We start from the raw sequence: 14768 nt of genomic DNA, 5'->3' as shown, positions 1-14768 counted from the left end.
ACAAAAACCCCTCAGCATCGCTACAGGCTTGGGAGGAGTGGCAGAGAGATTGACAGCAGTTGAACATGAGCCAGCAGTGTGCCCAGGTGGCCAAGAAGGCCAATGGCATCCTGGCTTGGATCAGGAACAGTGTTGTCAGCAGGAGCAGGGAGCTGATCATTCTCCTCTGTAATTGGCTTTGGTGAGACCACAGCTCAAATATTGTGTCCAGTTTTGGGCCTCTCTCTACAAAAAGGACATGGAGGTGCTGGAGAGTATCCAGAGGTGGGCTACCAAGCTAGGAAAAGGACTTGGAGTACATCCCATATGAGGAACAGTTGAGGTATCTCAAGCAAGCTAGGGGTCAGTCTCTTCCCCCTAGTAACAAGCAATAGAACAAGGGGAAATGGCCTCAAGTTGCACCAGAGGAGGTTCAGGCTGGATATGAGGAGGAATTTCTTTACTGAAAAGGTTGTCAGGCATTGAAACGGGCTGCCCAGGGACATGGTGGAGTCACCATCCCTGGAGGTGTTTAAGAGATGGTTGGACGTTGCACTTAGGGAAGTGGTCTAGTGGTTGATAGGGCTGAGACAAATGCTGGACTTGATGATCTTAAAGGTCTCTTCCAGCCAAAAGGATTCTATGATTCCAAAAGTGCCAATAATGTTAAAAATGAACAATGATGAGCAATAAAGCACATAACAGGCAACTTTCACAATATCTACACTTCCTGCCACTGGAAATTAAGAGCTCCAACTTGCCTCTATCAAACAGGTTCCTCACAATATTTTTTGCTTTGCTAGTCTCCCGATAAAACCAATATGTACTGCAATGGTACAAGGCACCACTCTACTATGATGTTTCAATACTACCAGACATAAAATATTCTAAAGAGTAAAGAAAACACTCATGGTATCTTTAAGATCTAAGAGTTTACATATGATGCTAGTGTATGACAGTCACTCTTGTTCTAGACAATATTTTCACAACAAAGCTTCCTCACTCCTAGTATTTATTCCTCTATTACCATTGACCTTGCTCTTGACAAGAGACAGCCAATCTGCTTCTGAATGAAATAAAAACACATTAACATCTCACACACTAACTATTTGCCATTATCTGTCATTACCTTGAAGGATAAGAATAATTCCTAGGTGAACATTGGAGAGATTTACCTGAAGAAGCCCTTGTCTAGGAGGGTCAGTTGTTTTCACAATGTCATCTATTGACCACCACTGGTCAGCAAGATACAGGGCTACAGCTTGAAAGAAACAAAGGGAAACTACAAGTTAGTGAATCTTACCATTTCCAAAGAAACATACACATTAAAGCTGCTAAACCATTAATAATAACATGGTAGTAACTAAGTTAAACTTCTTCTAGTTGGCACTGTATTAATGCAGCTCTCACTACCCTAGCACAGTAAATGTGGTGCTACAGAATCCCCATATACTATGTTCCTTAGTCCAGATCTTGTTTTAAAACTCAGAAAAATAAATACAGATTTCATGTGGTATGATGTATAGGAACTATTTTTTAGACACAAGCACTAAATATCCTCCATTACTGTGTTCTACCACCTCCCTACACTAAAAACCGAGCCTGCAAAGATGAGTCTCATTCATATATATATTTTAGTTTTGGGTTGCTAATAGATACTGAGATTGAAACAGTGTGAGTTTTAGGGAGTCAGACAAGTGTAATAAGGCTGCTGGTCAGGTGATTAGCAATCAGGAAGAGTCTGATCTATGGGCATTTGTGGCAAGCTTGACAGTCACATATACTGCATTCAGTGGAAAGAGATGGAAACAGAGGACTGAAGGGGAAGAAAGAAAAGGAATAAAAAAGCCTGTCAAAATCAGTGAGATGTCACCTTAGCCAGAGCTATGTTAGAATCTCAACCTAAAGACAAATTTACACTTCATACTGATCAATCACCACTAATAAAGAGCATCTAAATTAATGGATTCTATGAATGCTCAATAAATTTGTTTTGGAGAGGTAAGGTATACATAAATAGATCAAGAGGTAGATGTACTTTTATGCAGACAAGCACCATGTTATTTTGCTACATATCTTCTGAATTAAATGAGTCCAGTTCTACTCTGATTAGCATACAAAGTTCTATCACCTGTCTAGTATATGAATCAACCAAAAAGACAGTGTAGGAACAAGAACACAGTGAACAACAAATGCAAAACTGGCAAAGTTATGAGCTACACTAACATGAAATGAGCACGGGTCAGTTAGGTGTATTTGTCACAGAAAAAGCAGCAGTGCCACAGAGACTAAAAACTTAAAGTGAAACCTGTTAGCGAGTCCCATGGTGCAAACAAAGCAAGAACTTTGTGTGTCAGATCTTCACCATAAATAGGAACGAAGCCCACAGTTGACAAGTTAATAGGAACCTGAAACAAAAGTGTATAATACTTCAATAGACTCTTGCTAAACCAACATTAGTAAGACGTACAGAGAATGTTTAGCAGGGCAAGCAAGACAAATGTTGAAAACCAAGTGCTTAACAGTTAACTGTAAAAGACAAACATCAGAACCTAGCCCTTACTTTAGACATTTTTTCCTAAAGACAGACTACATTATGAAGAGTTCTGACTCTCAAGCTTGGGCAGATATATAGAGTAATTTATACTGTTACAGCTTTCTGCTGTCAGGAGTTTGCATCTTTTTGCAAACAGCCAGTAGCATGTTCAACCAACTGCTCCAAGTGCAAACTGACAAAACCAACACAAGAAAAAGGCAGGAAGTCAAGCATGAGCCCTAAGGTGCTAAAGTGGGAAGGCTGGATTCAAAAGGGTTTTCCTCCCTTAATTTTAGAAATTCCAAAGTTGTGTCCATGATTTCCCCTCCAGAACAACATGTGAAGAGTTCAGGACTTGTGTAACTTTGTGGAAATGCATTTAGATACTTAAATTCACAGGCTTACAATATTTAGTTAATGCATAAAAACTAGATAGATATTAATGGAGTGGTAAAGATACTTGCTTATCCAATTTAAGATTATGATGTGCAGGGCTACAAACAAGGATGTTGATACAAACAAATATTTAGGCATATAAAATCTTCAGAAATGAAGGAAAGTACCTAAGATACTGCTTCTACCAAAGAATCTGCAGCACTGGCTTTTGTTCCCACACAGAATCCCCTCAGCATGCTTTTTTTTAATCAGTTAAACATCATTGCTGTTATTGGTACTACTTTGAAGTACTGAGACCTGAGCAGCAGGTCCTGAACAAAAGCTGACCTCTGCATGAACCTCCAACCAAACATTATATAATAGTATATAAGTTACATAAAAGTATATAAAAGTTATATAAAGGATACAAAAAGTTCCATAAAAGTATAGTAGCCAATCATCAGTGAAATATGCACAATCGTTAGCAAAATATGTAGCTTAGACAAAATATCATTGTTGACAAGGATAAAGTTTCCAATTATTAGTGAAGTAAGTACCTAAAATGTCTATGAGAATGCATTTATCACTTTGATGTATCTATTTCTGTGTGTACAGGAGCTGATGTTGAAGGCTGAGAAACCAGATGTTTGGCCTTGGTTAGAAGTACATCCAAGTAGATAAGGAAATCCCCTTGTTTCCTGCCAGAGCCTTGTCCAAGCTTCATGTAGTATCTCAACCGAGAATGAAAACAGACGTTCTACCAATGAAGTTACATAAGACTGTTTATTCAACAATATAAAAAGCTTGACTCTCTTGCAGTGAGTTTGGAGACCTCACTTAAGAGTGGGATGCACTGCGTAGGACCTCTCAACTGCTGGGACAGGCTCTCCAAACCCTCACTGCACCTCGGGCTTCCCAGCAACTGCAAATCTAGGTGATGGTAATGTATCAAATAGTGCAATTGGTGATGTATTTTTCTTCATCACTATTACTATTCTCCTGTAGTAATGATTAAGTGCATTACCTTGCTCATGCTCTTTGCTGCTTAGAAATATGAATGTCATAAGCTCATTGTTGTAACTGAATGCATTATCTTATTTTCTGTAACATTTTGAAGTACACAGTAAAGTAAAATTAATCTTTTCATTGATTGGTGTCTGTGTCCTTTCTGTCACCTCCAAAATTTGGCAAAACATATTTCTAGCATAAATGTTCATCTAGACAGAACCAACACCAACCAACTTATCACACAAAGGATAAGTGTTTCAAACATGAAGTCACAGCCAGCCTCTTCTAGAACTCCCAACAACAGCAGGCAGTATTTCAGATAAAAAGAAAGGAACCACCTCAATATCAGTGAAACTTGCTGATCAAGAATTGTACCCAACCATGAAGAACACTGAAGGACTTAGGCACAAAGAGAGCCAGTTAGCTTCAGTAAATCATCAACCCTTTAGTTAGGAAGCTAAGATTTTTGTGACTGCAAGAGTTAGTGCTTTTTAGGAAAGCTTGACTCATCAGTTGAAATTAAGATTTTTTAAAAATTACTCAGTGCATACAGATGCATTGCCTAGAAGCAGCAAATAGTCACTGATGCCCACATTTTGAACTCAGTTACAAAACCAAAAAGAGTAAAGCCTAACACACAAACAGGAATTTGGCAAATATGTAACTATTTTAGCAAAGCTTTTGTAATTCCGTATTTATGGACTGGATACTGTAATTCTTAAATCTATATCAAGAAAACTGGTACTAAATATTTGCTGGTTCTTACTTCGCCACGGTCTCGCAGAGACAAGGAGTCCAGAGGGAAGCGATTCCTACATCGAAGGACAGACATGTAGGCCTCTCCTGAATTCTTCAAGTCCTCATGGCTGCAGGTGTTCACAAAATCCACAGGAAATGACATATTCTTGAAAAATAAGCAACATTATTACCACAGGTAGTTTGAGAGATACCATGTACAGTTTATTACATATTCCTACTAAACATATAACTAAGACTGTTGAACACTCCAGCCCTGCTGCTCTCTAGAGATCTCTAAGACCAAGACAGAGAGGATAAGTCTTTCAGGCACTTAATTAACACCCCATCTGCCTATTAACACCTCATCTGTAAAACAATACATGAACCTAATCTGTGTGCTTATAAGCAGAAAAGGTTGTGTTTAGCCCATAGATTCCCCCTAGACCCAATGTGGCAGCTTTCCACTGGACCCCATTTTGCTTTGAGGTGATAGGCTCATTTATCTCTCTCCTAGCTGATTTTTTTAGACCACAGATTACACACTAAGTACCTGGTCAAACAGTCCAAAAGATAACAAGAAAAGTCAGTTAATTTCTTTTGGAGACTGCATTCAAATCCACCTCTGAAGAAAGCAAAGCATTGTTCAAAACTGCTCTCGACAACTGCTCAGCTAGTGTGCCTGCAAGCTGGTTGTTTTGTTGCAGATGCAAGATTATTTTAGTCAATAACCTAACACCACACTAACTAAAGCACCTCATGCTGTGAGCTGGAGATGCTACAAGCTCCTTAAAAACGAGGAGGCCAGAAGAGACAAAAGCAACCTTTTTAAGGTGGTGACAAGACAAAATCTAAAGTATTGAAGAACCATAGTGCTAATAGCTCCTTGAAAGCTCTTAAGACTCAAATTTTACTTGATGTGAAATTAAGATGAATAAGAGCTCCTGGAGTTCACTGACTGCTGTTCAGCCAAGGCTCTTAGAGGTCTGTACAAAGAAGTACATGCCTCAGCTCCTTTCAAGCTACAGCCCAAGCTCGCACAAGCATGAGCTATCTTAAATTCATGAGAACTCATCTGAAGGGACACAGGAATCTCCTGATCAGACTCCCTCAGCTCACTGGAACTCCTTGCTCAACTCTCAAAACCACAAAGCTTTTCAGGGGGTATTTACAATCCCTAGTCTTCACTATAGAAGTTTTAAAAATATTTTTACTTTAAATCCTAGTCCCCAAAGATTCCCCCTCCTCCCTCAGCCTTGTATCTACAGTCTTTTCCCTTTAATCCACTGTTCAGGGTTCTACTGACACCGGTAAATCCAATGGAAAAGACATTTCAACCCACCCAGGAGCAATTTAAAAGTCTGCATTTTAAAAGCTTTTCAAAGGCAGTAATATATTAACTATTAAGTTATTGAATAGATAAGGCTGCTCTTTCTAGAAAAAAGATGGGTGTTTTTCTGTTAAAACTGAAAACCAAACTTGGATGTGACTTCATTGGCATATACAACTTCTAGCTTTAATACTTTTGCTGATGGAAACACTAATGCTTTCTATATAAATGCTGTTGTTTACAGACACACATATACCCCAATTTCCTTTGAAATTCAATTCATTTCTCCCTATCTGTTATTTGGATTTCCTCTTGCTTTCCCTACCAGTCTCTTACATTCCTCCAGCTATTGCTCACTGCCCCTTCCAGATGCTTAGTTGCATCTCTTAATTATTCATCTTCTTCCCACCTTCCAAGTGCCCTTGCTTGGACAGAAGGGTAGAAGCAGGCAAGAATCACCTAACATCACCCAACTATTTGCTCCTTATATTTACAAACAAAGAGACTTCAAGAGCCGAAAGTGAGGATTATGTGCCTTTGAATGCAGAAGTAAGTAGCCAGGAGAGCCACTGCCAGGGAAGGAGTTTATTCACTACCACTGGTCTCCTCATCTCTAGCTGGTATCGTTTCCTTGCCAGTATTATAGTTTTGAAACTGTACCACACAAAAATGGACTAGCTCAATCTAAGCATGCCACAAGTGTAACAGGATGAGGGATGAAGGTTACATGTCCCTGTTTCTACCAGGGATGAGGCTTTAGCACTCAGCTGCAACAGATCAGGTAAATTCTGCTTTAAGGTAACAGAGAGACATGAAAAACCCCAGAATTTAACTTCCTGCATGCTGGCAGAAGAGAAGAAACCATCCTCCACTATTAAAGAAATACCTAAGTGCTTGGATAACTCTGAGAATAACAAATTGGTATAAGCTTTCACTATTACATGACAGAGACAAGCAGACCACTGAAAGCCTCTAGGTAATAATTCCCAACATTTTTTTTAATAAAATAATGCATGACCAAAGCAGAAAACACACAATAAGAAATTCAGTAGATTACCTGAGTTTCAACCACTACACCACTGTGGGGAAAAAACAAAACAAAATTCACTTTTCTGCTTATATGAAAAAAAGACAAAACCCTCGTTTCTAATTAATTCATTGATTGCATTACTTTCAAAATTATTGAAATATCTTCATTCTGCTTAGGTTATTTAACATTTTCATCCAGCACACTTTGATTTTATCCTCTCCGAACTCACTTTTAGACTATTCATCTTATATAATTTACAGAGAATGAAATAGGCAGAGAAAATCCAACCAATACAGAGCAATCTTCAAGACTGAACCAAAGAGAACATACTCAGCATCCCTGCTAAATAACCATCTATCATTTGTTCTGTGAAGCAGATCAGGTATGTAAAGTGACAAGCTTTCAAACATTTGTGTGATATAACTTGTCTCGGTGTTGATGAGATCATAAATGTCACAACACATAGGTTCACTAGATCCCTGAACAAAGCTGTAACTATACATGTACAGTTACCAAATAATATTAAAAAGCATTTAACAGGTGAGGAAAGGAGACTGTCCCATGCCTATTTACCACGTAAGACACAGAAGTAGCGAACAGTCCAAAACGTAAGCATCTTCATTTTAAAAGACAAAGTAACCTACTAAAGAAAAAACAAATCTCTTTTAACAGTAATAAACCGATACGTTTCCCTCGCAAAAACACAGCTGGTTTGTCAGCTTTCTCTTTATCAAAGTAAAAATACAGATGACTCCACATCCAGCCAGTTTCAAGTAATGGAGGAGAGCAGAAAAAAGCTTTTCATTTTTCCTTGAAAAGGAGACAGCAGGAATAGCACAAGTCTCTGCCACGAAGTGTAGAAAACGTTAATGTTGTTTTTGCAGGATGGAGTCAAGGGGATTAAGACAAAGAATTTCTACTGATATCTTTTTCTTTGTATTGATAACCAACTGTCCAATAAGTTTTAAATTTTAAATAAGAGGGAGTATGGGTGTTACGATAAGACTATGGAGTATGGGTGCTAAGATAAGACTGTGGGGGTATAGGTGACTGTTCTGTGGGCAATGCCTTCAGGCACTGACTACTCCAGCCTGAGTCCCTCACAGGACCACAAGTCCTGACAGCAGGGCTCCCAGGTCCTGCCAGGAACTTGCTCCAGAGGGAGCTTCCCACAGAGTCACAGTCTCCTTCAGGCATCCATCTACTAGAAGGTGGATGGTCCTAGGTCCTGCACGGGCTGCGAGTGGATCTCTGCTCCTTGGTGGCCTCCACGGACTGCAGGGGCACAGCTGCCTTACCATGGTCCTCACCACAGGTCACAGGGGAGTCTTTCTTCCAGGGCCTAAGCACCTTCCTTCCTCTCCTTCTCCACTGACCTCGGTGTCTGCTGAGATGTTTTCACATTCTCACTTGCTGTTGCTGCTGTGGTTTAGCAATTGCGCAGCAACTTCTTACCCTTCTCTGTGAATAAGTACATTATTCACAGAGGCATTACCTCAGTCACTAATTGGCCAGGCCTTGGCAGGTGTGTGGTCCAGCTTAGAACTGACCGGCCCTAACCCTGTCAGCTACAAGGGAAGCTTCTGGCAATTCTCTGTTTAAAGAAGTGACCCCTGTAGACCCCCTGCTAGCAAAGCTGCCACAGCTCACAAGACATACATCAGGTCCAGTCCTATGATGAAGTATTGGCCTACTCAGATAAACATTAAACTGTGGTAGTGCCCGATGTCAGTTTTAATCTATGTCATCAACTGCTGAAGTACTGGATCCCAGAACTCCTGAAGGATTACCATGCATTTCTTATGAATCATCACAGATCTTAAACCAAATTCTATTTTAAAAACATAATCCTAACACAATCTCCCAGGCTAGCAATAAGACTCACCTGGGGTAGCATCATTAGATAAATTAATTGTCTGTCTCCATACATAAACTAGCTGCCATTGTTCCAGAAAAAAAAACCACAAAAAAACCCCACAAGCAGAAGTTCCAAGCCACAGTCCGGAACTAGATCTGACGATGTACCAGAACAGCAATCATCATCTCAATCAGACCAGCAGGAACATAACTTCTGGTTTGCTATGCTACTTTTCCAATTTGCAATGTTCAATTGCTAGTTTGGTGAAAGCTGGGAAATTGTACAAAGGTTGAGAGAATTTTTGTTGTTGTTTTAAGTAGTATTTTCAGTCTTCTAGCTTCAAGTACAAAAAAAAAAATCCCCAACATCTGTCACTTCTATGTTAAGTTTAATAGCATTAGTTCTACTAACAGGCAAATTATATAAATGTTCCTTTGCTTAGACTACCAGTTGTCACAAATAAAAGCAATTAAAATATTCTTTCTTTATTCAACATCAAATAGTTTCCATTGGGAAGAGTTGTTCTTAATTTTGTTTTGTTTCTATGCAAACACAGTTTAAAATATTTAAATATGTAAAAATGTTGTTCATCCTTGTCTGACAAAAAAGTAAATTTTAAACCTATGCTAAGATAATTAGTCATTTAAATATGTAGAGTATCTATTTGCTTCATTTTTAGTCTTGTAGTTTGACATACGCAGAGAAATCCTGTCCTATAACTAAGAATTTTGATCAGTGATGTAACAAAACTTATAAATACTACAATCTCTTTTAAAACTGCTCATTTTAATTTGTAATATCATGTATGTCAACGCAAGAAGAGGGAGTCATTTTAAAGGGAAGTTGTTTTTTAAACACTGGAGTGATATGTTAGGATTTCTTGAAAACCATACAAGCTTGAAGAAGCAATGACAACAAACTGATAATACAAGAAGTAAACTACACTCTAGTTGAACACACTCTAGTAACTACTTAAAGGTAGGTTTTCTTGGGTTTTTAATTTAAAAAAGCTTAGTTTGGTATATATCTAAGTAGCCTTTAAACCATTATCTGCGTTATAGTAATAACTCATAGAAATACTATTTTCTGCAGTATGGCTTTTGTTCACATTTTTAGAGAATACAAAAATGTCAATCTTCAATATAAGTTCTTGCCAATATAGATAAATTTGCTCTGGATTAGTTTTGGGATTTTTTTTTTTTTTTCTAAAAGGAAAAAGTAGTCTTTTTTGTTCCTTTTGAGTTTGTTTTGTGGGTTTTGAGTTGGGTTGTTTTTTGGTTTTTTTTTTTTTAGGTGGAGGGGGTGGTAGGGGGCAAAGGGGGACACAAAGCCTTTAATAATGTCTACTCGTCTTCTATTTAAAATAAAAAAAAAAGGAAATCACAAAACAGAAAGGTCTTAGGGAAACAGAGGACACTGGTCTAGAAATTGTTAGCAACATTCACCAAGAGCTCTGGATTAATGTGCCAGCCACATTAGCTATAATATGCTTGAAGCAGCTTAAGCAGCTCTGGTTTTCTATCAGAGACACAAATCAAAGCCGTTGACTTGAATGCAAAAAAACAAACAAAAATAGCCAATCCTTTCCATTCATTAATTAGCTACCACAATTTAACTTTAATTTTCTCATGTAACACAGAATTATGAAATCTACATGAAGGATCCAGTTCCCCAGTCCCGGTAAAAAACAAAACTGCAGTGGAAATCAGCAAAAATTCTGGTCAAAATGTCTATGTGACTGGGTTCAGACAATCTCTTGTCAAATGAAACACAAGCAAAGGAGGAAAAACAAAGAGTCCTCCACATAGAAAAGCATTTGGATATGCTTTATTTACAATTTAAAACAAGAATTAAGATTTGAAAAATGAATAATAATTTAATTAAAATGAAAATGCAGTCTTACAAAAGTATCTAAAGTATCTGTCTTAAAATAAGTTCATTCGACCATTAAATATATACAAGATGTTCTAAAATGTAATAAAAACCGATAACATTTGGTAGTTCTAAAAGACTGAACTGCAACCAAAATGTAGTAACATAAAACATGATACTCTTTTAAAAAAAAAATATAAGCAATAATATTAAACATTTAATCAACTGGTATTTATATTTGCAGAAAAACATGGACCCTGCTAATAACTACAAAACTATATGGGTTTACTGAAAACCAGACAGAACACTTACCAGATATTGAAACTGAAGTGACAGTACTATTAGGAGAATATATGACACTAAACTCTCATACCCACTTTACCTTAAGTAAGGTTCTTGAGCGTATGCCTGATTAAACACCTGTGTAGCACCACTGCCATTTTGCTCAAGTGACTAGCTGTTTGATTAGGTAGCAAAAAAACCCTCTTCAGCAGAGTTTTGAGAAATTAAGATTTACTAACTAAAGTTCTGTGTTTTATACTACTCAAAATAGCCACAATTAATAAATCTAAAAATGAGTTATTCGTAATGAAACCTTTTGTATCATGGTTTAACTCATTTTGTATTGGAAAATAATGAATATCTAACAGACAGTCGTAAGTGGTTACTGTTAGTTCCTTGATCAGCCTCTCTGATAATAACTTTGTTCTCTCCTGTGCTTAGCACTCAGTCTAATCCCCCACCTTCTTCTATCTCCCAGTCACTACACAAGACAAACCTGCTTAGTATCTGTCATGGTTTAGCAAGGAGTCACTTTTGCTTTGTAACATGGGGAGGAGGCTGCAGTGCAGACCCGGTAAATTGTTCTCACTCCAGCTCTTGGGTTCAGACCCACCTCCAGCCCAGCTAGGCCAATCTGGTGCCTCTGTGATCACTACTTAAGGAAAAGAATTTGAATTGCTTGGGAGGAGGAGGAGTGGTACAATATGGAGGTGACCATACGGACCCCACAGTCAGACAAGGAGGAAGGAAGGAGAAGCATTAGACCAGAGACCTCCCTGCAGCCCGTGGTGAGAATGCAGCTGTGCCCGTGCAACTCATGGAGGCCAGTAACAAGACTGAGAGCCAAGAGCAGCTCCGTGTGAGTGCCCCTGGATGGGCAGGAGACTGTGTGAGGAGGCGGCCATGGCACAGGCCATGCTGGAGAGCCTGCGGACCACAGAACAGACCCACACAAGAGGCAGAGAGGAGCTGCAGCCTTTGGGGTGAACACATGTTGGAGCAGCCTGTGAGGGACCCTGCACTGGAGCAGGGACGACCAGTAAGGAACCCACCTCCCCTGAGGAGAAACAAATGGCAGAAGCCATCAGGAACAGACTGATTGAAACCCCCATTCCCTGCCCCCCCAAGTCATTCAGCAGGGGAGGAGAAAAAGAACCCGGGACCAGGGCTTTGAGACCAGAAAGAGGGGAGAGGTGGGGAGAGGGTGGTCTTAAATGGCTGGTTGTGCTCTTTATCATTGTACCACTCTGTGTTGTTTTCTGTTTGTTATGTTTCGGTGGTTTATGGTTATGTTTTAGTTGGTGGTGGATTAAATTATTTTCTGTTTTCTTCCTCAAGCTGAGTAGCCTAGTCTGTATCATCTGGGACCATAAGTGGCAATTCAGTCCTCCCTGGCCTTTAGGAATTCTCAAGTCTGTGGTACTTCAGTCTAATCATGGTCTTTTGTCCCTTGATGGGCCTAAACCAGGACATTATATTGAAAAAAAAAAAACCAAACAAACCCACAAAACCCCACACAGACAGCCCTAATGACCCACCTTCACTCTCTGGTCACTCTTCTTTCTTCCTTTCATGCCTCAGCAATTTAGAACTGCTGTTTTACAGTTCTCCAGTTCCACCCTCATCTACCTTCCAATTTTGCTCATGCACTTTATACCCTACAGCACTTGCTCATGAAGAACTTAAAGGCCCTCCTATAGCCCCTGCTCATCTTCCACAACTGTGCATCCCTAGTTTTGCCTCCTGCTTCTCCAGGCACCTCTTCAAGGCAGTAAGATATTCCTCCTCTCTGATTTTCTGAAGTTTATTTGCTATCTGCTATCAGAAGACCATTTCCCACTCCCTCCTACCTGGCACCTATGCTTCTTGGCAACTTTCCCAGTATTCCAATCTTAACACCTTCCTCTAAAATCATCTCTGCAGTTTGGAAAGGCTATTTCATAAATACATCTAGTGATTTCAGAGATAACAGTAAGGAAAGCTCTTCTCTTGACCATAGTTAGAAAAAAACCACTGCCTCTGTTTTGACAGCTGGTGGACTATCAAGCCTAATGGAGCTAGCCTAATGCTGCAGTAAGAGTGATGTTGCAGTAACTCTATTTGCATCTATTTTTAAAACGCTTGGTTGTGCTGTCCTATCCTCACAACTTCAGAGCTGCACAGATTAGGTCAGTCAGTTGCAGACACACGTTAGAACAGTCTAATGAGTTACTGCTCATCAGCCAAACAACAGCAATTCTATTTATGGCTGCTTTGAGAATATTCCACATACAATTCAAATGTGATGGAAATCATGGTTGCTAACAGTGCACAGCAGGTCATTAAGCTTTACAACTACACCCTCCATACCCATGGACTTAGTAGAAGAGTTGACGCAACTATACCACATGACGTCTGTGGATGTCATGGCTTTCAGCAGAAGAGCTGTAGGAAATTCAAGGCTTAAGTACTATTCAAGCTCCTTCCACCTTTTAAAAATTATTGGTATGTGGATTTGTTTTTAAAGTCATTGTCCTGTTTTAGGCCCATCCAAGGACAAAGACCACAATTAGACTCAAGTACCACAGACTTGAGAATTCCTAAAGGCCAGGGAGGGCTCAGTTTTATGGTCCCCAACAAAACAGAGAAGGCTACCTGGCTTAAGGAAGAAAACAGAAAATTATTTAACCCACCACCAACTAAAACACGGTGCCATGGCTGCCTCCCCACACAGTCTCCTGCCTGTCCGGGTGCACTCACACAGAGCTACTTGTGGCTCTCAGGCCTGCCATTACCCTCCATGGGTTTCAGGGCACAGCTGCATTCTCACCACGGGTTGCAGAGGGGTCTCTGGTCTGGTGCTCCTCTTTCCTTCTTCCTTGTCTGACCGTGGGGTCCACATGGTCGCCTCCATCTTGTACCGCTCCTCCACCTCCTCCCAAGCACTTCAGATTCCTGACCTTAAATAGTGATGGCATAGGTGTCAGATTGGCCCAGACAGGTTGGAGGTGGATCTGAACCCAAGAGCTGGGGAAAGTTCAAGAAGTCTTTACTGGGTCTGTACTGCAACCCCCCATTACAAAGCAAAAGTGACTTCTTGCTAAACCATGACAGTCATTTGTAGCAGGAGACCTATAACTGAGAAGACAGCAATTGCCTTGATCTTGTGGGTGATTCAAATGAGAATGTAGAAAACAGGTTAGAAATTAACATGAGATCTTCCCAAGAGGAGAAGGAAGTCACAGAAGTGAAGCAGCAAAAGCAAATAAACAAGACTGCCACAACAGATCAGTCAAATCCTAAACTCTTCTTGCAGATGAGCGAGCACATAGAATTGAGAAGTTTCAGAGTCTGACTATACGGCCCCATGGCTCATGTACAGTAGCCTGAGGATCAGAATACATAAATCAGCATTACAGTAAGTATAACATTTGCAGCAGTAAGAATTTAAGCTTTACTGTAGGTAAGATTTGCATTTTTTCCCCCCAAATAGGAATAGGCAGTTCGAATAGGAATAGTTCGACATGATAGCCTTTTCTGGTAAGGGGGAAGGGGCTGTAAAAATGGCTCCTGTAAGAAGTTGCCTGAAACTCTCCCCAGCTCTGAGCCTGACCCGCTGCTGGAGCTGAGCCAATTAGATGCCTTTACAATTACTTTTTAAGAAGAAGCTGGAAGAGAAGTCTTCCTCCTGTTTCTTCATTCTTGGAGCAGAGACTCCCCTGCATTCTATGGAGAGGAATGGCGAAGCTGAGATTTGTTTGCATTTTGCTAAAGATGCCACATC

At 39.8% G+C, this 14768-nt stretch overlaps 1 protein-coding gene across 3 annotated transcripts in view; it reads right to left on the bottom strand.

The window, feature by feature from the left end:
* FAM169A (family with sequence similarity 169 member A) overlaps positions 1 to 14768 on the bottom strand; it is a 39291-nt gene that overhangs the window by 18012 nt on the left and 6511 nt on the right. The window contains exons 2-5 of one of the 3 annotated variants that reach the window (XM_062019486.1): positions 7021 to 7042; positions 4665 to 4802; positions 2288 to 2387; positions 1155 to 1240 (exon numbers count right to left, since the gene is read on the bottom strand). In XM_062019486.1, the coding sequence (XP_061875470.1) occupies positions 1155 to 1240; positions 2288 to 2387; positions 4665 to 4799 (321 nt within the window). In that variant the 5' untranslated portion in view covers positions 4800 to 4802; positions 7021 to 7042. Of the gene's footprint in view, positions 1 to 1154; positions 1241 to 2287; positions 2388 to 4664; positions 4803 to 7020; positions 7043 to 14768 lie in introns of those variants that run through there. The other 2 variants (XM_062019484.1, XM_062019487.1) reach the window with 2 other exon arrangements.

The sequence above is a fragment of the Colius striatus genome, chromosome Z (genome assembly GCF_028858725.1).
Source record: "Colius striatus isolate bColStr4 chromosome Z, bColStr4.1.hap1, whole genome shotgun sequence".
NCBI classification, from domain to species: Eukaryota; Metazoa; Chordata; class Aves; order Coliiformes; family Coliidae; genus Colius; species Colius striatus.
Note: the sequence above shows the minus strand (reverse complement) of the source record. Positions and strands in the feature narration are given on the sequence as shown.